This window comes from Galeopterus variegatus, unplaced genomic scaffold (assembly GCF_000696425.1).
Source record: "Galeopterus variegatus unplaced genomic scaffold, G_variegatus-3.0.2 Scaffold922, whole genome shotgun sequence".
Lineage (NCBI taxonomy): Eukaryota > Metazoa > Chordata > Mammalia > Dermoptera > Cynocephalidae > Galeopterus > Galeopterus variegatus.
The window spans coordinates 117,480-140,817 of NW_007727033.1; the positions used below are offsets into that span (position 1 = coordinate 117,480).

Sequence of the window (23,338 nt, forward strand, 5' to 3'; positions counted from 1 at the left end):
GTAGAGGGAGAGAAAGAAGATATCAAGAAGGAGAAAAGTGAGAGAAGAGGGAGAAGGGAAGGAGGGAATGTATAGAAAAGACAGCATAATTTAAAGGGCAAGTACAGGACTCCCTTTTGTAAGCAGCTCCCTCTCTGCCCTTAAAGTTCTGATCTTGGCCATTTGAAGAGAATGGTGAAGAATGGGTACAGGATAGCTTAGGTCTCATGAAAGCCTGTAAAGCCTAATGGTTAATAGCATAAACTCTGGAATCAAATCTGAGTTAGGATCTCAGCTATACCATTTTATGGCTGTGTTTCTTGGGGTAAAACCTTTTTAAGCTTCCACTCTTCATCTGTAATATAGGACAATATTAGTACTTGCCTCACAGAGTTAATATAACAATTTAAAGAATGTATTTCAAGCACAGAATAAGTAGCAACAAATGGGTAGCTATCATAACATTAGCAATTGACTCTTTGGACACTAGATGACTGAGTTATAAAGTGTAAAAAATCAGTGGGGAAGATCATACTCTGTGGAAGAAAGACCATCAAACAGATAAAGGCCAAAGATGGCAGCTCCAAAAAGGAAGGAAAAGGAAGAAAGCTGGAGTCATACACAGGGCAACTTAAGATCCACCTGGGAATGCCCAAGTCACATAGCACAAAGGAGAAATGGATTTCCACAGCCCTGTACACCTCTCAAAAGACTCCTTGACTTCTTAGAAATCCATTACCACATCTGTGCCAAAAGAAGGCAACCCCCAAGTTTTCACACTGCCAACCTTCCTTTAGTAATGGCAAAATTTATTAGGGTTGTGATTTTCCATCTACTAATGGATCCTACCTTATATAAGATGGAATCAGTTCATCTGAAAACTTCCCAGTCCTCCTATCTACCCCTACTTCTAATTTCTGTTACAGTTGTGCTAATGACTATTAAGAGTTAAAAAAAAAAAAAAAAAAAAAAAAAAAGCCAAAAAACTAAGTGTCGTGCTTCATAAACATAGGCTTTTATTTTGACAAAGACATAGCTAGCAGTGACCGTAAAAGGCTAGTATATTTAATATGTACACTTAAAAAGGAGAATTTGGGGCATTTCCTTGTGTTATATGCAATAAGAGAATCATGATCCCTTCAGATTTTTTTTTAACATATACATTCTTGAGTTTCTTCTGTTTTTTTATTCTCCTTGACATCAGCCACTCAGTCAAATCCTGAAAGAGGGAACATAAAGAATGTCATGAACACAAAGAATGTCCTCAGCAATTATAAATTTAACCAATGGCCCTAGGAAAGGAGAATATCTGCAAGGCTCTAAGCAAGAAACTATGTATAATCTTTCCTTTTTCTTGCCTACATCGTACTATTTACCTTCATAGACATTACATAGTGACTTTTAAGGCCTTCTTTTCCTCTTAGTGACCATCCAGCTCCTCCAAGGAAACAACCCAGTTGTTCAAGCTAGACACAAGGAAGAACTTCCTACACCTAAGGGTTATAGATGCTGAAACAAAGGGCTGCAGGAGGCTAAAGAAATTACTTTGTTAAACAATATATGGGACTCCTGTCTGTCCAGGCTATGTCCAACACTAGGGAGAGGACTATACTTACCTCTAGAGCAAGGACTAACTCCTTACATCTTGTGTGTCTCTTCTGACTTCATAGGTGTAGCCTTTGACTACTTGTAAGAATCTGAGATTGTTCTTTATGTCTCACACAAGGGTTCTAGGAAGGAATGCTTACTCTGTGTTCCTAAATTTCTTTCATAAGACTTGTTTTCCTCCAGGAATTCTCCCTCTATCCAAATCCTGGTCAAACAAGTGTCATAAGGTCTGATGGATTCTCTTTTCCCACATCTCATTACAGAGGCCTTAAGTTCAGAGACCCGCTGGTGATAAACAGGGCAGGTCACACATCGAGAGAAGAACTCTTTAAAATACTGAAATGAAAGGAAGTTTCATTAGCTCTGGGATTATTACTTTCTTTTTCTAACACATCACTTCATCAGAATTTACAATAGTCCCCACTCAGCATACTCACTCAGGGCTGGGGGAACAGGGAGGAGTTATTGATGGCAGAATAGGTCTGGGAAATTGGTTTTGGGATATAGAGAAGTTGCAATTCATCTTAGATTGAGAAAGCAGGGCTGTAGGGAAGATGTGTCAAATTACAGACTGAGCCATAAAGTCGGTCCATTGAGAAGAGACAAATGTTAACATTTTAATGCTATTAGGTAGTAGCTGTGCAAAGGTGGAAAGTTAAGAAACCAAGATACAAGAATATCTGGGAGGGTACATGAGGCAGGCGGAAAGTTTCTAGGTGGAGAAACAAAGGGTTCAAGGAGGAAAGGGAGATACAGCCAGTGAGAGGAAGAGTAAGGGGAGAATACAGGTGGCAGGAAGAGTATTACAGGGTGTGACCAAATGAATTAGGTGTCAGTTGAAGGACAGCAGAGAAACAGGTACCTTGAGGGCTTGGCTGTAAGTCTCAGGGGGAATATGCATGAAGACACCCGCTGGCATTTTCTGTAACATCAGCACGTGGCACTCTAGAAATCGAACAAAGCCATGTGAACCAAATAGTGAAGCATTGGTTCTTTTCACCAACTGGCAAGCCTTGGAGAAGTGGTGCTCAAACAGGTCCCACTGTGAGTCTTGGGCAAACCTGGAGGGAAAGAGTCATAGCTTTCAGCTCTATCCCCAGTTTATCAACCATGGCTCTTTCACAAAACTGTCACTTCTTTAAGGCTCTAAGACATCCTGGACAGTCATGATTATGATGCTGGAAAGTGGCCAAGGCTACTAACTCACATGCAAGGAGACCAGTGATATTCAGCCTTGCCATGGGTTACTCTAGCACTTAAATGTAACTCTAAACTTAAACCTCAATCTATAGGCCCAAACTTGTTAAGGGACAAGAATGCTAGTAATATGGGAAGGGATGGGAGGTGAATAGTCTTTAAAAGCTGGTTGGAGATGTTGAATAGTTCTGCCTGGAGGGGTGACATAGCTTAAATGACTTAAATTTCTACCCTTACTCACAGACCCTGAGTAAGACATTACCACATGGCCAGGGAGGAGTGAACTCCCAGCATGACATTGCTCTGAGAGGTTAGAACACAGCTGTGCTCGTAGTGTTGAATGAAGTGGAGACACTCGCCAAAGGGCCTACACAGCAATCCTGTGGACAGAGAAGGTAACCAGGCTAGTATACGTTGTCAACATAGGATCTGGGGTATAGAAGGTATGTGGTACACGGAAGAAAACAAGACCTGAAAGGCAGACATCCCTGAATCACAACGTGGTTCCCAGATTTTAAGGAGCCAGGGGCCAGGAGCAGAGGCCATGTCTGAGGTATAGGCTCATGACTGCCTGTGTTCCAAATCTAGTGCCCCATCTGAGGTCTGAATCCCTCTGGAGTACAGCAGAGCCCTGAGCAAGATTTACCTTTTCCATAGAGCAGCAGATCTAAGCAAGCAGAGTAGAAGCAGGCCAGGCTGAGGACATCATGACCCTGGGAAATGAGCGCCCACTGACTCTCCAACACATGGACACACAGATCAAATCTGCCGAAAGACAGAGCCACTGGGACCAGCTAGGGAGTGAGGAGGATGATGCAGGAAAGGAGGGGATCTGACACCTTCAAAGCAGCTCAACACCCCCTAGTTCTCCTCTCCATAGCTCTATTTATATAGAGAACATCTGTGCCTTGGATCAGACCTGTCTCTAGGCAAAGGAGGTGGGAAAATGCCTCTGAGGCAGTTTCCAGGGTTTTGAGCTGCTGCAATTCCCCACCTCCCTGCAGAAAAATGAAAAAGAAAGTTAAGAAAAAGAAAGTTTGTCCATGAGCCTCAAGTGCTGAGGAATAGTAGCAGCTCTGACTGCATTTCCACTCTTGACCCCCATACGTGAGATAATGCTTCCTGGGGTGTCCAGGGGAAAGACAGCCCTGGCTGTGGAAATGTAATGGCATCTCCCTCTCTACTGCAAATTTCTCTGAGAGAATATACCCACCCCTCTTAGGAAACAAATACCCTCTTAGGACAGAAAATAATCTTAATACTTCTTCTCCAGAAATGCAGATCTGAAGAGAACTGAGAGAACCAGATTCTCCAGGGCTGGTTTCTTGAGGTGTCTGCATATCTCAAGAGCTTGAAAACCTAAGGAAGTTAAAGAGTATTGCATGAGGTCTAGCAGTGAACTTGGACTCTCTAAAAGCCCGAGGACCACCAGCCCCAAGCCCCATTACCCAGCTTGATGGAGAAGTCAAGATGGCCTAGGCAGAGCTTGGTGTAGGCCAAGGCTTGCATGAGCTGGGCTGTGGCCAACAATCCCTCTCTGGAGAACCAACATAGGCTGCTTTTCTGAATGGCCATTTGTTCACAGTGCAGCCACTTGTCCCTGTCACCCATGCTCTGGGAGAACTGGGAGAGGTCCACATAGGTAGAGACAACCTGCAGGGCAACAAACATAGGGTAAAATATTCCCATTGTATATTCACATGACATCTCCCTTTTGTCTCTCTCTTGTGTAAGAGCCTGCTAATGTACCTTGCTGCTCACTCAGTCTGTACTCCTGATGCCCCTACCGCTTGCCTCCACTCCACTGGAAAAACATGCTCCTTCCCACCCCTACACTTCTAACTTGATCATTCTTACTGCCTGTTCTTTAAACAAACCACTTTCTCTACATGCCCCTCTTCTTCATCTCCAATCCAAGACTTTCCCTTCAAAGCACTGGCCAAACAGACTCTTCTTTGTTTTCTCTATAAAGTCATCTGATTCTTGCTCCTTGAAGTTCTTCAAAACTGCTGCCTAGATCTCTGTCATAACCACATGCACATTTGATATAATTAATGACTTTCTTCTTGAAACACTTTTTTCCCTATATTTCCAGGACACTGTGCTCTCCTCTCTCCCTGGCAACTTATCTTCAGTTTCTTTTGCTGATTTTTCCTCATCCTCCTGACCTCTTAACATTGGAGCTGTTAATGCAGTCTTTGGAACTCTTTTCTTTTCTACATTTATTCCACTTATCTTCAGTTTCTTTTGCTGATTTTTCCTCATCCTCCTGACCTCTTAACATTGGAGCTATTAATGCAGTCTTTGGAACTCTTTTCTTTTCTACATTTATTCTCGTTGTGTTCTCACCCAGTTTCATAGCTTTAAATAGCATTTACACACTGATGACTCCCATATTCCTATTTCCAGCTCAGACTTCTGTTAATCCTAGGCTCATCTATTCAACTGCCTACTCCATATCACTACTTGGATGTCTAGGCATCTCAAATTAAACATGTCCAAAGCCTAACTCCCAATCTTTCTCCTGCAGTCTTCCCCATCCCAATTAAAAGTCTCTCTAACCATCTAGAATTTCAGATCACAGATCTTGGGATTATCCTTGACTCTTCTCTTTCTCTCACATCCCAGAAAGGATCTACGAGTGAATCCTGTTGGTTTTATCTTGACAAAAGGCCACTCTTCCTCACTTATTCTGCTACCACAAGAATCCAAGCCACCACCATCTCTTGCCTACATGACTCTAATAACTTCCTAACCAGTCTCCCTTCTTCCTCCCTTGCCCCCTTCAGTTTATTCTCAATACAGTACCAGAATGATCTTGTTAAAATAAAAGTAGACCCTGTCATACCTCTTCTCAGAACCAATCAATGGCTTTCCATTTCTTTTAGAGTAAAAGCCAAAACCCATCCAGTGGCCTATAAGGCCTGCACTATCTGCCATTCTGCCCCTCCCCAGTCCCTCTGACCTCACCTCCTGGGATGCTCTCCTCCTCTCCCTCCCCTCAGTCACACTGGCCTCCTCACTGTTCCTCAAGCACAGAGGGCATGCCTTGTGCATTCACTGTGCCCTCTGCCTATATGCTCTTTTCCCAGACAGTCTGGCTTACTTTATCACCTCCTCCAGATGTTTGCTCCAATTGTCACCTGCTCAGCAAGGCTTTCTCTGACCACCTTGTTTAAAACTGCACCCAACCACCTCCCCCTGCCTCCACTTAATTTTTTTCCACTGCATTTAGTATTGCCTAATATGCTAGATATTTTACTACATTTTAACATACTTCATCTGTTTTTCTGAAGCCAAGATTCAATGCCTGGAACATAATAGGTTTTCACTAAATATCTGTTGAATAAATGGATAAAAGAGAAAGACAGACAGATACTAAAATTAGGAAGACACATTTCCGTTCCTCTTTTCCTAAGTCAGCAGTTCTATTCCTTTTTTGGATCATGAACTTCTCTAAGAATCTGATGAAATTCATGACCCCTACCCTAATGCTCTTTTGAACATACAAACAAAATTCTGCATTCAGTTGAAAGAGCTCACAGATAACCCCATACCTAGAAACCCATTTATAAACTGCAAATTGAAAAACCGGGCTCAAACACATGATCAGTAGTCTCCAGTTAAAAATGGGTTATTGGGGAACCATACTAAAATCATGAAGTTTGCAGGGTCTTTCTCCCTAGTGCTGAGTTTTCTGACTGAGGTCCAGAGGTAAAGCAAGGACTGGCTCACCTGGGCTTCATTTGCAAACTCCTCAGCCGAATTCTTCTGCATAAGAGTGGCCAGGCAGGCAAACCTGTGGCTGTTGGCTGTGGCCTCTAGGTTATAGAGCTGCCAGAGCAGTGAGAGGGCATGCACCCGCTGCTGCAGGACTGCTAGCTTCTTCTTACTGTTACAAAGCACAAGGCAGTTAGCAAAACCTTACTCTTCACCAATGCCCAACTTACCCTCCTCTTAAGAGATACAAGTCTACTCATCATGCAGCCATCTGTAGACTTTCAAACTCAGAAATGTTCTTGGAATCCCACTGTTCCTAACCCCATATGCCATTTTAATTTCATCCCTCTTGACCAGGAAAGTTCATCCCTCTTTACCAGGATAAGTTCAGAAAGAGGTTTTACAAAAAGATCCATTCTTCGAATTACTATTTGCAACATTGAACTGGATGGGAAAATAAGGTGGAAGACCTAGAAGTGTCTGTTATATACTTATTTGTTACATGCATATATGTATATGCTGTCTTTTATACTGTCATATGCTTGTCTGTTATATGCTTGAAGGTTACTTGATAGTAAGAAAAAGAGGAGTCTTAGGTCACAGGTGAAGTTCCAGGCTGGGTCCTAGTTTAGCTATACAGTTCTCTATGGCCCTAAATGAAACCAGCACAGCTTGTTCAGGCTTCTTACTTCTCACTAGGGTTGTCTGGGGGTTGGATCAGGGAACAGGAATGCCAATACTTTTCCAGGAATGTTTGGAAAAGGACACCAAACCAGGTCGAAGGGAAACTCCTTTTCAGCAGTTGAAGAGCTTGCCTAGCCAATTTTTTGGCCAAGGTGATCTGTCCCATGTTAAAACAGACCTGGAGATGGGATAAGAAATGTAAATGTAAGCAGAGTACTATGGACTAAGTTTTGGGTGTAACACACTGGCTCTTTCATTTTGAGATGTGTAATTGGGGTCACTAAGGTGCTAGAGTGAGCTGGGTTGGAGCACAGCCTGTTCAGCAGTCACACTAACAAGTACCAGTAGGACCATAAGCAAGTAAAGGGGTGGGGAAATAGGATTATGAAGAAAGCACCCTTCTTTCTCATCTCCCACACATTTGTCAGTGGGTAGTAGAGGAAGGTTGTGATTTAGAAAGTGGTACAGTTAGACTGAGATGAAATCATCATTTGTGTGAAGACTCCAGTGCTCTCAGATGTCATGGAAAACATCTGAAATATCACCAAATCCTGTATCTCTCCTTCCTAAAGAATTTGTATCACCACAGTGAACGTGGTGGTGGGAGGTGAAAAACTACCTCGAGGTGATCCTAAACCTTCACTTTCTAAGGCAAAATGCCCCAAGAAAGTGATAAAGTTTATGTAATACTAGAACAATTTTGGGAGAATTTTGCTCCAAAGGCCTCTTGGTTGAAACACAAATAATGTAATACCATGAACAACGCTAACATTTCCTTTGGCCTTCAAAGGCATTATACACATTAAGTTTACTCTCCTCACCAGATTATCTTAAGGTTTACATTAAAATTAGTTTATTTATACTTCAATGAGCAAAGGACATGAAAATAAAATTTATAGAAAAATAAATGTAATGACCAGTGAACATATAAGAATAATTTACCTTATTAATTAAGAAACACACATTAAAATACAATATAGCTTTCATCTAGGGATTAGCAAGTTTAAAAAAGACACAATATCTGATGTTGGTAAGGATGTGAAGAAATGGGAAAAACTTGAATTGATAGAGTATTTTAGGTGGGCAATTGTCATTTCTATATCTGGAAATTTCTCTTACAGAACCACTCTCACAAGAGCAGAAAAAAAAATATTTAATAAGATTATTCACTGTGGCAATGTTTATAACACCAAAATTAGAGATAACCTAAATGCACATAAATAAGGGAATAGTTAAACTATGGTAAACCCATGCAATGGAATGCTTGGCAGCTGTAACTACGTGATAGATCAATATGTACACCAATATACAAATATGTCTAGTCTGTACTATTAAGAATGAGAAGGTAGAATATGATCCTATTAAAATAATAATAAAAACCAATAATGATATGGCTGTGTGTGTGTATAGTTTGCAGAACATACATCAAATTATTCACTATTGTGGGGATGGTGTGGGATTAGTGGGGGTTCTTTCACTTTCTACATATTATATATTTCTATATCTTGAATTTTTGCAACCTTTTATCACATCATCATATTTACAATCACACACGCACAAAAAACAATGAAGAAATTAAAAAAAAATATATTTCTATATCTTGAATTTTTGCAACCTTTTATCACATCATCATATTTACAATCACACATGCACAAAAAACAATGAAGAAATTAAAAAAAATAATAATAATAGGGTAACCCTAAGGAGAAATAACCAAAATTTCACAGTCACCCTCTGTCCTCACCTCTGACCGAAGACAGCAGAAAGTAGCCTCTTCGAACTGACAGATCTTCACCTTGCGCTTTTTTAAGAATGAGAATGCTGAGGCTTGGCCCAGAACACTGCTTGCCTTCCTCAGATAAGAAAAGGCCTCCAAACAGGACAAGATATAAAGAAACTGGATTAGGATTAGAATGACGCTAGGGGTGAGATTAGGATGAAGCCTGGAGTAAGGTTATGATGAGAGTCAAGATCTGAATTTGAATCAGGTTTGGATTTTGAGTTAGAAATGGGGAGCTGGGGACCGGCCCGGTGGCGCACTCGGTAGAGGCGGCGCTTGGGAGCGTGGCTGCGCTCCCGCCGAGGGTTCGGATCCCATATAAAGACTGGTCCACTCACTGGTTGCGCGCGGTGCGGGTGCGACACAGAGGGTTGCGATCCCGTTACCGGACACAAAAAAAGACAAAAAGGAAAAAAAAAAAAAAAAGAAATGGGGAGCTGGACTGCTTGTCCAAGAGTCAGGAGCAATGCTAGCATGGGTTGGTGCTCTGTCACTACCACACTCCCATTTCATGTTTTCTCCTAAATCCCTTCCAGCTCCTCTCTCTCTCTCCCATTTTCTTCCACTTTCCACTCACAGTTACTTGACAGTAAGAAATCTCAATCAAATTCCCAAAGTAAAAGGGCTCAGCTCAAAGGCAGAGAGCAGAGCTTGCTCACCATGTAATTATCTGACAGGTCCAAGGAGGCAGCAGCAGCCTCCAGCAGGTAATAAAATGCACAATTGGTTTCTCCAATGACCATGCAGTGCTGGGTGAGGGGTGAGAGCACTAATTTCAGGATTTCCTCACAGTGACAAGGCTTTGTAGTCAACAGGTCTTTTTTGGGGCTGGTCTGAGCCAACTTCCTGTTAACTTGATTCAGGAACTCCTCCTCTGTTCTTTGTGGAGAGAAAATGAAGAACTGAGAATGGCCACAAAGCTGCCACTTTTGTTGGGGCATTACCAGGCCTCAAAACCACTTTTTCCAGGAAGATTTCCTGTACAATTCCTTAATTCTATGTCTATTCTTCTCCATCATGCCATACGTTTTTGAGTCGGGTACCAGAGCTAAAACTGCAATGCTCTATTAGCGATTTAAAAAAAAAACTAAATCCAACCTGGGTACCTCACAATTTAAATGTGGAAACATCACAGCTGAAGAATAAACTAGCAATGTAAATGTTAAATAAAATATAAAAATGATACAAAGCAACAAGTAATATTTTTTTAGCATATTTGAATTTCGTAATAGCATATTTGAATATTATTTTATACATCATCATCATCTAATCCTACAATAATCCTTTCAGGCAGGCAAAAATTACCTCTCTTTTACATATGAGGAAACTGAGGCTCAGAGATACTAAGCGACTTATATATGGCCCCACAGCTACTGAGAAGTAGAATTAAAACTAGAGCTCCCTCTCTACCAGTCTAGTGCACTTTCTATAGACGAGTTCAAAAGAGGTCAGATCTCTCTGAGCTACAATGATCTAAAAAAAAAAAGTGAGAACTAGGAGGGTCTTGAAGGATAGTCAACATTCTGATAAGTGGAGGAATGCAGAAGCCACTCAGCATTTAAAAAGGGAGAGTTGTGTGAGCAAAGACAAACTGGTGAGTGTGGAAGTAGTTCATGTGGAATGTAGATTTTTCTTTAAAAACAGTAGAAAATCAGGTTTCCCATTGGGTGGAATGGGAAGCTGTATATAGAATGGCTGGTGGTCTCAAGGTGGGGTCATTTAAAATTGATGCAGTAGGCATTAGAAAGCCAGGAGGAAGTAAAGATCTCTAGGACATATTATTTAGTTAAACAAAACAAACGGCACTACAATACTTACAGTACAATGCCGTTGAACTAAAAAATGCAAAACCATATACATGTGTGCTTATATAAGTAAATAAACACCTAGAGAAAGGACCGGTTTATATACATGATTAACAGCATTTATATTAGGAAGAGAGTAGGGAAGAAGAGCAAAGAGAAACTTGCATCTTTTCAATATTCTTTAAAAAATTTTAAACTAGAATTTATTCAAGTTTTATTTGTATAACTAAAAAAATTAACAATAACAACAAAAAGAAAGCCAAGAGGTATGTGGTTAGGAATGCAAATTCATTTTAATATTACCTGGGGCAAAAATAATTGAGAAGACAAATTTATAGCTGAAAAAAAAATCTGGCATGTGTACAATGCATTTGAAAACTATTAAATAAAGTTCATTCCACTAAGAAATAATTTCCCTACAGAGAATTGAACATTGCCTTTCCAAATCTCTTTAACCTGAATTTTGAACTGAGTACAACAGTCACTACTCTGGGTTGGTCAGATGCTCTTCTGGTCTGCTGGTGAGGTTAGTGCCCCAGTTTAATGGTCGCGCCCGTCTCTCACTTTTGGCCACCTCTGTGTCTACCCTCAGCATCTCCATCTACCTGCAGTGTTCACTTGAGAAGGCCTCCTGACTTCTGGATGGTTTTGTCTGGAACTGAAAACTCTCTGTAGGGAGAAAAAATATGATTAACTTTAAGTATCCATGTTTGGATTAACTGAGGACATTTTAAATTCCTGACTACCTTTCCACTGCAGTTTATAATACAAAAGTAGGATGGTAGATTGTAAATTCCTTAATTTAAATTAAACCTATTTAATTTAAATTCATCTTAATTCATCTATTTGTGATTAAAATAGTAACTACCCTCATTCCCAAATCCCCCAAACCAGTTCCTAACTTGAAGGAGGCACTCAATGTTTGCTACATGAAGGAAAAAAATGAATAAAGAATGGTCCATCATGGTTTGATGGCTACATCTCATAGTGAAAATTCCTGAATACATCTGAATCAGGTTTATTGCCAAATCAGAGTGAACTGCAGAACCTAAGACCAAGAAAACCGTAGGAGCACAAGACGCCAAAGTCTGCTGGAGTCACAGTAGCCAACAGAGGTTTCCAGATTTTCCTAGATGCCTTAAATAGCCTTTATACTCCAGGTTTGACTTGTCTTCTGCAACTACCTTCTCACAGATCAAAACAGCAAATATAAGGTATGACGTTGAGATGTTACCTATTAGGGCTCAGAGCACGGGTGGCAGGATTGATAAGGAGCCCAGGAAAACTGTTATAGGGAGGATATGGGTGAAGTAAAAGGTTAGGCTATTTGATGGTAATGATGTCAGATAATAGCTAAGGTAATTGAGGAAATATGTTTGGTTGCACTACTACGATGCATGACTCCAAGGGCCACTATCACATCATAGCTTCTGTGAATAGCACCCTCTGGAAATGGGCAGTGCCTGGTCTGAAAGGCCATTTCCCAGAGGCCCTGGATCTGGGAAGCCTATTCAGGGTTCAGCTTGGCTTGGAAGGACTTGAGTCTCTCCTATAGACTGACTGGACTGTGGAATCCAAAGCTGACACTGACTACTCAAAAGCAAAGAGCGATACAGGAAATATGAACCATAGTACAATTTCTCCATAATACCAGACCTCAGAAAGCACAGAAAGTGCAAATGCCCACAGAATTCATCAGCCAATGCTCAGTTGCTCCAAGTCACTAGTCCACCTTCACAGAGTCATGGTAATATTACAGTTAAAAGAAGTATTAGGATCATAGATCAAATCCCTCATTTTAGCCTTTCACCAGCAATAATCTACCATTTCCCCCAAACTGTCCCCCGACCACCAATACCAAAACCAACTTCTCTTCTATCAAAGTAGAGAAAGAGAAGATTTAGTTGGGTCTTGACAGCTGTCTTCAAATATGGAAGAGGGCACAATTAGGAAAAATGGGCAAAGCTACAAAGACATAGATTCCACCTTGATGAAAGAAGAGAAGAAACTTCCTGATAGATGATGAAATGAGCTGTCCTGTAAGGTAAGCTAACTGAAAAGATTAAAACAAAGACAGATGAATGGTTGTCTGAGATGTGGTTTAACAGGCTATGGTGCATCTATACACTAATACCACCTTCTTCAAGTACTTAACTCCCACCTCAATTCTGGGGCTGGCCAGTTAGCTCAGTTGGTTAGAGTGTGGTGTTATAAAAGCAAGGTCAGGCCGTCAAGCTGCCAAAAAAAAAAAAAAAAGACTCAATTCTGGCATTATCGCCTTCAAGGGAGAGTCTTCTCTGACATACTCCTCAGGCTGAGTTAATGGCCCCTTCTCTAGGTATCCCCAAGCCCTATGTATGCCTTTTTCATTGCCTTTACCATGCCATACTTTAATTCTCTATTTATATGTCTGTATTTCCCCAAAAAACCAATAGCTTCAGGAGGGCAGAGACCAAACACATTTTATTCCTAACACCTAGAACAGCATCTTATACACATAAGAACTCAATATATGTGCACTAAACTGAATAATAAAAACAATAACTAGGGAACCCCAATCAGGCTAACATCAGACTTTTCATCACACACCCTAAAAGCTAGAAAGGAATGGGATGATGTATTCAAAATACTAAAAGACAAAGATTGCCAGCCAAGAATACTCTACCCTGCAAGGCTGTCCTTCCAAAATGAAGGGCAAATAGTATATTTCTCAGGCAAACAAAAACTGCGGGAGTTCACCACCACACGACCACCCTTACAAGAAATTCTCAGGGAGTACTGGGTTTGGTTCCTGAAAAATAACTACCATTGCCATAAAAACCCAAGTAAAATCAAAACCCACTAGTATATTAAAAATGACAATCATGAAAAGAAAACAAACAAATAAAAACAATAACTAAAATGTATTGAGCACTCACCATGTGCCTGTCATTGTTCAGAGCACATTACGTATTTTAGCTAATTTAATTCTCACAACAACCCTGTGCAATTGGTGTTATTACTCTCCCCAATTAATTGAAGTTAAATAACTTCTCCAAGACTGCCAACCCAAACAAATATAATATCTAAGGTTACTTTTTTTTTTTTCCTTTTTGTCTTTTTTTACTGACCGGTAACGGGATTGCAACCCTCGGTGTCGCGCCCGTACCGGGGACCGGCAATGGGATCGCAACCCTCAGTGTTGCGCCCGCACCGCGCTCAGCCAGTGAGCAGGAACCAGTCTCCACATGGGATCCGAACCCTCGGCGGGAGCGCCACCGCGCTCCCAAGTGGCGCACTCTCCAGTGCGCCACCGGGCCGGCCCTCTAAGGTTACTTTTAACCGTAGATTACGTTTTTCTTATTTCTCGTACTTCAGGGATAAATGGTTCTTTTTATCTACTTTTCTCCCTTAATCTGACTTCAACTTTTTGATGTAGAGCTCTAAGTACATGAATAAGGAGAAGTGCTGCCCACATATCCTTTTGCTGCTTCCTGAGTTTACCTTGGGGAGAAGGCAGCTGCAATTTGTCTGTGATCACTTGTGATAGCACGGAACCAGTATCTTTGTAAGTACAGAATCTGGTGGTCCCACTAGAGCTCTTAGTAGAACAGATTGCAAATCGATGGAAGAGGACAAAGTCCCCTCCATGGCAACTCCCACAGCGGCAGGCCAAATCTTGGAGAAAACAGGCACATTCAAGGTGCAGAGCTATCTGTTGTTCTTTGGGCCACAGCTCCCAAGCAGCTTCCCGTAATAGAGGCACTCCAAATTCCAGCACCTCAGTTTGAAGTAGGAATAGTTCCTCTTGTAGCCTAAGAGAGGCTGAACCAAAATCTGAAATTTAGGAAAATCTAAGTGAGAGTCTTCCTTAAAATCCTTTTATGCCACAATGTGGCAAACTCCCAAGCACATGGCTACCAGTTTATAAGAAAATTTTATTTACAACTCTTGGTTGGTATTACTGCCTTCTTTGTGTAAAGAATTTTGCACCAATTTGAGAGTGATATTGACCATATTTAGCATAAAGTACAACAGGGAAGAAATGATCAGTGGGTACAGAAGTACACTGGGAGTATTTATTAATTGTTCTGCCTAAACTGAGTTTTTTTAAACTTCAAATTATTATAAACGTCAAATTACCAGAAAGACTCTGTTCAAATACAGGGCCTAAACATATTTCAAAGTCAAAGGGAAATTACCTGTGGATTATGTGTACTTTGGGTAGTCCACACTACAATTTTATTATTTTATGTGGAGAATTTAAGATTGCAAGCTATTTAATTTATATCTTGCTTGGTTCGTGTCTGTTTCAATATCATGTGTTTATGTTTCTTGTGAATTTCTAAAATTAGGGATGGTTTATCCTTTTTTTCTCATTATTTGCACCTAGAAGCCAATAAGAAATTATGGCAATATTTTCTGAGCCAAAAAATCAAAATGAAAATACTAACACACAGGTTAACAAGGAGCTGGAATTCTTGAAATTAAGAACATTCTGAAAAATACAGGATTTTTGACTATAACCATGGCTCCATTGTTTAAATGATCATTTTCTTCCTGTTTATTAGCCATATGTTTAAGAGAGAGGCCCTTGATACATGATATTGATAGTCTTTCTGCACATAGAAACCCCCACTGGGGCATTCTGTTTAGACCTGAGAACAAGGGAGCACTCCTTCCTCACCTGACTTTTTCTTCTTCTCTTTGGTTTGATCAATGATATGGATAGAGGAAGGCACTAATATGGGCTCAGCAGGAAGCTCTTGGCTCTTGTTGAACCAGTGGAGCACATGTATATCTACAAGAGCCCTCAACACCTGAAGTAGCTTATTTTTATCCCAGCAAGGCAGGAGGTGCTGCAGCAGATCTCTACGGAAGGAGTGACCAATGATTGCAGCACACTTGACCAGCAACTGTTCCTCTGAGCTCAGTTGATCCAGTTGGTTTACTGCTATTTCTGCCCAAAAAAAAAAAAATCAGCAATAAACAAGGTTTCTACAAACCTAGTGCCTTGGGTTGAATGTCCCCCCAAAACTTAGTCCCCATTGTGACAGTGTAAAGAAGGTGGGAAGTCCTAGTATGGTAATTGAAAGGTGTGGCCTTGAAGAGGTGATTAGATTTGTAGGACAAGCCATAGTGAATGGATTAAAAATGGTGGTCAGGGTTGTGGTTCTGAGGGCTTTAAAAGAAGAGATAGGAGAGTCTGTCTCTCTGCTCCACCATTTTCTGTCACGTGAGACCCCTGAGTTACTGTCACCACCACCAAGGCCTTCACCAGCTGTGTTCCCTGGACTTTGGACTTCCCAGCCTCAGAAACTATATCTCTCTGCTCCACCATTTTCTGTCACGTGAGACCCCTGAGTTACTGTCACCACCACCAAGGCCTTCACCAGCTGTGTTCCCTGGACTTTGGACTTCCCAGCCTCAGAAACTATAAGCAATAAATTTGTTTTCTTACAAATTACCCAGTTCTGTGTATTTTGTTATAAGCAACAGAAATGAACTAATACACCTAGAATACCTTATATTGACAATTTGTCCATCTTTTTTTTCACAAAAAATGTTTCCTTTTTGTTCACCCCATCTACTGCCTTGCCTTACTCCTCCCTTCTCCATTCAGCCAAATCTTTTGAGAGAGCCTTATCTCCATGTCCTCATTTCCCATTCGCTGTTCAACCAACAACAAAGACTACTGAAACTGTTCTCCCCGTGGTCACCAAAACCTTTTGTTGGTAGCCCCCAAACTGTGCTCTGAATCACTAAGCTACACTAATCCTTACCATTTTCATGATCTATTAGTACCTCTATTAGTATCTCTTTCTTCTAGCTTGTAGGCCAGGCTTCCTGATTACAGATCCCTGATAATTGTAAAGATCTTAATTAACATCAAATCTCTCCATATTCTGACCTAAACATTAAAGTAGTCAATATTAAACCAGTAAGTCACCAAGCCCCAAACCTTGGAATAATCCTAAACCTTTTCCTGTACCTCACAACCTGCTGGTCACCCACTGTCCTCCTTCTAAATGTCTCTTAAATATGTTTTCTACTAAACAATTTTAGTCAAGTAGTCATTTTCACTTGGATCACTACAATACTCTGTACTGCACATGTCCAACTTCCTTTCATTCTTATTCCAATAATATATTAACTAGTGGCAGAATTATATATCTAAAGTGCAAATATAATTATGTCAGTCCTCCTCTTAAATACTTTTATAACTTACATAGCCTTTTAAAATCTAGCTTTTGTCTTTCATTTAGCCCAAGGCTTTGGTGAGCTACACATTTTAGCTTGTGAATTAACAGACTTTTGTTCCTTCTCTGACAATGTTGACCTTGGGTTAATTTTTGAGCTGTTGTGTAGGATCCTGATAAAATTAGATCAGCTGTGTAACCAGATAACTTTGTTTATGCTAAGAATGACCTCTGAGTGGGGAACTTAATTTGGACTGGGAAAACTGTGAATGAGCTGGTGGTAAGCCACAGCTCTGCGCTTCCTTGTGTGTAGTAATTCTTGTAATAGGTCATGGCTGAAAGCAATACCTATTGGGCTGTTATAAGAGATAGTAGTTCCTAGTTGGGACATGGGGCTTCTAAGAAGTCATGCATTATGGTCTCATTCCCCCACACCTGAGCTATTACTTGAGACTCCATGTTAACTGCAGTGAGGGCTCCCAGTGAAGAAAACTGCCTGCTACTGTCCTACTAGCATGTTGTATTTCTTTCTAAGAAAAGCCAGTGCCAAGTGTGGCCGATCATAGTTATATGAATGTAAACTTTCTAATTGGCCCTAAAACCTCTAGAGTGAAGAGCTTATAATAGCTAACATTCATAGAATATTTATTATTTGCCATAATTTATTTCATTTAATCTTTAACCCATGAGAAGCAGCTGTTTTTATCCTCATTTGACTGGTGAGAAGATTAAGGCTTAGATAAGTTAGCTAACTTACCAAAAGTTCCACAGCCAGTAAGTGCAGGAGCCAACAGTGTCCAGGTGTTTCTGACTCCAAAGCCCTGGCTCTTAACTACCACGGTGTTCTGTACTACTGTTTCATGAGCATGTCTTATTTTCATAAAACAAGACCATACTTTATTTGAAGATATGCTTGTTCATTGTAATATTCCTCAAGAAGGTTTTGTATAGTACCTTGCCAATCAAACACTCAAATAGAACATTAAACAAACAAAAAACTCATCTCTAAGAACATACCCCCTTCAACTATGCCTACCCAATTCTAATGGCGTCTTTATTCTTTATCTCATTAATCATTATAAACTTACTTTGCACTTAAAAAAATAATAATTTATTTATTTGGCAGCTGGCCAGTATGGGGATCCAAACTCTTGATGTCTGGTGTTACAAAGCTGTGCTCTAACCAACTGAGCTAACTGGCTAGCCCTGACTTTGCACTGTTTTTTTATTAAACTCTTGCTATGTGCATAACTTTATATATTCACTAGCACCATGGGTTTTCTTAAATCTCAGCAACATTACCTCCCTTCCTTACTGTCTCCTCTGGCACAGGAATATATACAAAGGGAAACACAAGACCTAATTCTTATTAAAAAACTGGAAAAGTTTTCTGAGTCATCAGTCAGCCCCAAGAGAACAATAGGCTCACTTAAAGTAAAACATTACTCAAGTTGCATTACAAGTTTTCAAAGGGCTCTTCAGGTGATGGCAAAACTTATTTTTGGAAGGCAGGTTTCTTTTTCAGAAGAAAATAAAGCCAGAATGATAATGAGAGGCCTATACTCAATCACCCACAAAGTTATTAATTGCAATAATGTCTGTAATTGGTTTACTCGAGGTTTTTAAGAAACTTGCCTTTTAACAAAGGTGGGAGAGGCACTGTATCCAAGTTTATACCATCCTTGACTGTGCAGACATAAAGTTCCTGGTCTTCAGAGCTGGCAGGAGAAATACTATACATTGAGGATTTCACGGCACTGGCTGTAGGAAAAGAAGACTATGACTGAGAAAAACATCATGCTCAGTGACTTCAGTTTTAAAGTTACAAAAATAAAAGAATTTAGTAAAAAAACTAAAGGATGAAGATGAACGAAGTGTTTCATGGTTTAAAGTGTTTTGCCCCGCCCGTCCTGCCTATTCTCTAATTTTCTATTATAAACTAACAAAATTTTCTGTGCCATAAGATATCTAACAACTGCTCACTAATCCTGTTCACCTTGTAATAGCCCTTACTTCTATTATATCACGGCTCTAGGATGCCTTTCTGGATTTACACATACTTCTACCTTTTCTTCCTCTCCCAACCCTCCTCTCTTCTCTTATCTGCCACCCAAATCCTCAAGTCATCCTTCTCATCATAACATACAATTCTGGACTCTCATGTTTATAAATCCTATTTTCCTATCCCCAACCTCCTGGGCTGCTCAAAAAGGAACTATTGTAGATTGAATTAAGTAATCTGAAGCAGATATGTAGCATTTTCACCCAACTGCACAATGTTTGCATAATGTGCTTAGCTGGGAAGGCCTAATCTGGTCCACAATGTCAGCAGGGAACAGGTACATGCCTCATAAAGGACAGGTGATGCCATGTTGGAGAATGAACTTCAGCAGCTGGATCCACGTAAAACCCTGGGAAGTTAAGTTTACCTGAGAGGGTCTCCCACTTGCTGTTTTCCTCCTCCTCCTTTTGGAGGTCATGAAAGAGCAGTATGTCCTTAGAAAGAAGGTCCTGGCATAGGACCTCACAATAGAGGGGATTTCCAAAGCACCTGTGGTGAAGGTAGCTGTAGAGAGGTAAGTAGGGGACTGCTGATTAAAGAAGCCTACTTAAGGGGAACCAAGCATAAGAGTATTTCATACTGAGGAATCTTCTTTTGTTAAAGTCAGCTCTTGATGACACACATTAACAGAGGGAAGCAGTAATACAGAAATTTAAAAAAATAATTTCTGACCTGCTTTGAAATGCATTTTGGCAGTAACTTTTCTTTCTCAACTATTTTGCTTCTATTGATGTTAAAAGGAACTAACATCCCTTTGCTAACAGGACTGGCAGAAATTGGCCTGATCATGTATAATTGACACGTTAAGCAAGCCATCCAAGTCCTAACTGTCTTGTGAAAACCTGGGTGGATAGCCCAGAGAGGTGGCTCTTACTAGTTTACGAGGAGACTGCCCCTCTTAAATCTAGTCTTGGGCATCGTCATGGTTGCTAATACCATTCTCTCTCCCAACTCCGGTGAGACCTGAGCCTTCTCATTTATGTTATGGAACTGACTCCTCCCTTAATGAAGTGTCCAGCTAGTCCTAGCCACTCACATCTGCAGCTCTTGGGGGATGCTCACCACCCCCAGCTCCCAACATGCCATTCTCAACAGTGAGGTTGCTGCCAACTTCGAAATGGGCACAAGGATAGCCTGAGAACTCTGCAGGAAGTGCTGGGCCCAGCCACACAGTGTGAAGGTAGGTGTCAATGTCATCACCATGATGATGGGCACACTGGAGAGCAATGTTCCCAAAAACTCCCAGGAAGCTGCATCCATATACTGGGCTTCATCAATGAGGAAAATCAGTGGTGTTTCCCTCACTGCCTGGAAATAACGAAGAAACCATAACATCCTGTTATTAGAAATGAAGTCACCTGGTTTTCAAATCTACTGTGAATTTCCTATCAACAATTTAAATAAAATTTCAACACAGGCTGGAGTTTTTAGAGTAAAATGTATTCTAAGTTCAGGTAATATTTTACTTCATAAATATAAAATATACCCTGTATATCTAATTCCTAAAAATTCTGTACTGAGTTTCTTTGGAAAAGAAAATAATTAAAAAATGAAATAAGCATTAAAATATTCTCCAAATCAAACTTGAAGCTTTCAAATATTTCATTTTGGCAAAGGCTTCATCCTGTGTGGAAAATCATACTACTTTAAAAGAGCAATTTCTAAACCAGGCTGTACATCAGAATCACCTGGGAGTTCTTGCCAACACTACCAATTACCAGGCCACACTCGTGTAGACTTTAAAAAAATATATATTCACTTTTACCCACATTCCCAACTCTCATTCTACTCCCTGCTGCCTCAGGTGACCATTTTAATGTGTTTATTGTATAGCTTTTTGTTTGTATTGTTCTTATAAAATGTGCATTGTTCTTTTGTCAAATAAATTGTTTTTATGTAAATGCTACTGTATTACAGATCTAATTATTTCTCTCTTTTTTTAAAATTCAGGACTGTTTTTAAGATCATTCCATATTGCTGTTTTCATCTATTCCCTTACTTTTTTTTTCCTTTTTGTCTTTTTTCGTGACCAGTAACGGGATCCCAACCCTTGGTGCTGCGCCCGCACCGCGCTCAACCAGTGAGCGGACCGGTCTCTACATGGGATCCGAACCCTCGGCGGGAGCGCCACCACGCTCCCAAGCGCCGCACTCTACCGAGTGCACCACCGGGCCAGCCCTATTCCCTTACTTCTAACTTCTTTATTATTCTCCATCATGTTCATCCATGTGGTCATGCCTACACCTTCCTAGCCTCCACAAATACACACTGCAAAGAACATACTCCTTGGGATATACCCAAGAGTAAAATTGCTGGATCTAGAGGATGCATGTTATCAAAATTTGACTAATTACTTTTAGATTGCTTTCTAGAATGGATACATCAGTTTCTGTGCATACAGATTAAGTTCCTAAATATGTCATTAAGAAACATGATCAGGAAAGAGCCAAGACATTTTCTTGTATGCTATGCTGTGTTGTAGGACGAATCCAAGGTTAAAGATACAAACAATGAAGATCCACAAATAGGCAGGCCAAGAAATGCCTTAATCAAGGCGTGATGTGGATAGATTAAAATGAATATAAAACATCTCCACATATTGACAGTTAATGGTATGTAGCAAAAGTACCCACCTCATGAAGCACTTGAATAAAACACGTTTTAACCTTCTTTTGTCTGGCCAGGTCATCCATGTGTGAAACGTCGAAGGACAAGGGAAACTGATCAGGAAAATTATTATATATTAGCATTCAAAATGACAACCTAATAAAAATATGCAGGTTTTCCAAAGGGAGTTCTTAGAAAACCTGCATATACTATTCTATTTTGACTGAGAATAGGTTTCTGCATACTTGGGCATAGAGTTACAAGGGCCAATCCCACTAATGTTCAGAGGATGAGATTTAGTTTACTAAGGATTAGAGACAGATATCTATCTCCTTTCTCTACCAGACTCTGGAAAACCCTTAAAGGATTATGAGTAAGGAGTAATTTACAAGTTGGACTTAGCAATGTCACTTTGGGCAGCTCCAGTATCCCAGTTATGCCAAGAATATCAGGATGAATCTGTACATGAGACTTGCCAAAAAGAGATGCAGTAGACATTGCCTAACATTGTTTCCTGTGGTAAGCTGAGGCACATGAGCTACCACAGACCTAACAGCCAAAGTGAGATTACTGCTACGCCACATTAGCAAGGGCAGAGCACCAAGCAAAGCCCATCTTAAGAGAGGGCTATGCTGAAGGAATTGGACAGATTTCAGTGTTCTCTATTTTCCATTAAATACCATACTCTGCAGGCTGGGTAGATTAGAAGTGATGGAAGATGAATAAATGGAATTGTGGACCAGGGAATTTTTAGCCTTCAGTCTGTTGGGCACCAAATAAACACAGACCACTGGAAGCTTTTGAGGTTCTGATGCTGGCTCAAGTGATATATTCCATGGCTAGGGAAGAGGAAGGTAGGGTTACAGAATAAAAAACTGCAATTGACTCAAGAACACATAGATCTAATTCCTGGGGATATGTTACTGGTTAGGATCAACTTAATTTATTTAGCACTTTAAAATTTACAATGTATTCTCTTATATGCTACCTCCTTTAAGATTTATGCAAAGACCATACGAAGTACTATAATCGTCATTTCACAGATGAAAAAACTGACTAAGAGAGGCTAAGTGATTTGCTGCAGGACATTCAACTAGCAAATGTCAGAGTCAATCCTAGAATCCACTCACCTTAAAAAGGAGAAATATTGAGTTTTGGTGTCAGAGGGAATTCATATCTCAACCTTCCCATTACTATGTGTTCTTAGTGTGTGTGTGTTGTGTATATATACGTATGTGTGTGTATATGTATTGAATCATTATCTTTACATACCAGTATGTAAAGTTTATACCCACACACACACACACACACAGTATGTGTGTGTATATGTATTGAATCATTATCTTTACATACCAGTATGTAAAGTTTATACCCCCCCCCCACACACACACACACACACACACACACACACATATAAATATCCATATCCTAATTGTACATTGTATATATCTCCTAAGAGTATTGGATTAGAATAGACAATCCTTGACTATCCATAGAAAATAACAGTAACCCAATTCAGAAAGCCACTGCCTTCATTACCTTCACAAAGAAGAGGTCATTAAAAAGGCAGTGAAGTGGTTCTTCCACCATCCCACGGAGCTGTCTGTGTAGGTACTCTTGCCGGTAATAGGCTGGGCATGTATCAATCTCAAAGAAGATGGCCATGAGGGTCTGGATGGCATAGAAGCACTGCTTGGAATCTGCTTCTTTCAGCTTC

At 40.3% G+C, this 23,338-nt stretch overlaps 1 protein-coding gene across 3 annotated transcripts; it reads right to left on the minus strand.

Annotated features, from left to right (window-relative positions):
* Positions 1-970: 970 nt before the first annotated feature.
* On the minus strand, positions 971-20,270 carry LOC103591043 (adenylate cyclase type 10-like). 3 transcript variants are annotated; one of them, XM_008573425.1, is made up of 17 exons: positions 20,051-20,270; positions 19,382-19,518; positions 18,588-18,713; positions 15,440-15,712; positions 14,257-14,589; positions 11,379-11,442; positions 9,628-9,847; positions 8,933-9,058; positions 7,194-7,366; positions 6,520-6,676; positions 4,233-4,437; positions 4,047-4,143; positions 3,431-3,549; positions 3,047-3,164; positions 2,450-2,648; positions 1,728-1,923; positions 1,116-1,198 (listed from the first exon to the last, which is right to left on the minus strand). In XM_008573425.1, exons 1-17 carry the CDS (start codon positions 20,215-20,217, stop codon positions 1,188-1,190), a joined length of 2,721 nt encoding a protein of 906 aa, XP_008571647.1. In that variant the 5' UTR covers positions 20,218-20,270; the 3' UTR covers positions 1,116-1,187. The 3 variants fall into 3 exon arrangements, with proteins under 3 accessions (XP_008571648.1, XP_008571647.1, XP_008571649.1); XM_008573426.1 differs by lacking the exon at positions 1,728-1,923 and having other exon boundaries at positions 971-1,198; XM_008573427.1 differs by lacking the exons at positions 14,257-14,589; positions 15,440-15,712.
* Between the last annotated feature and the right edge of the window lie 3,068 nt (positions 20,271-23,338).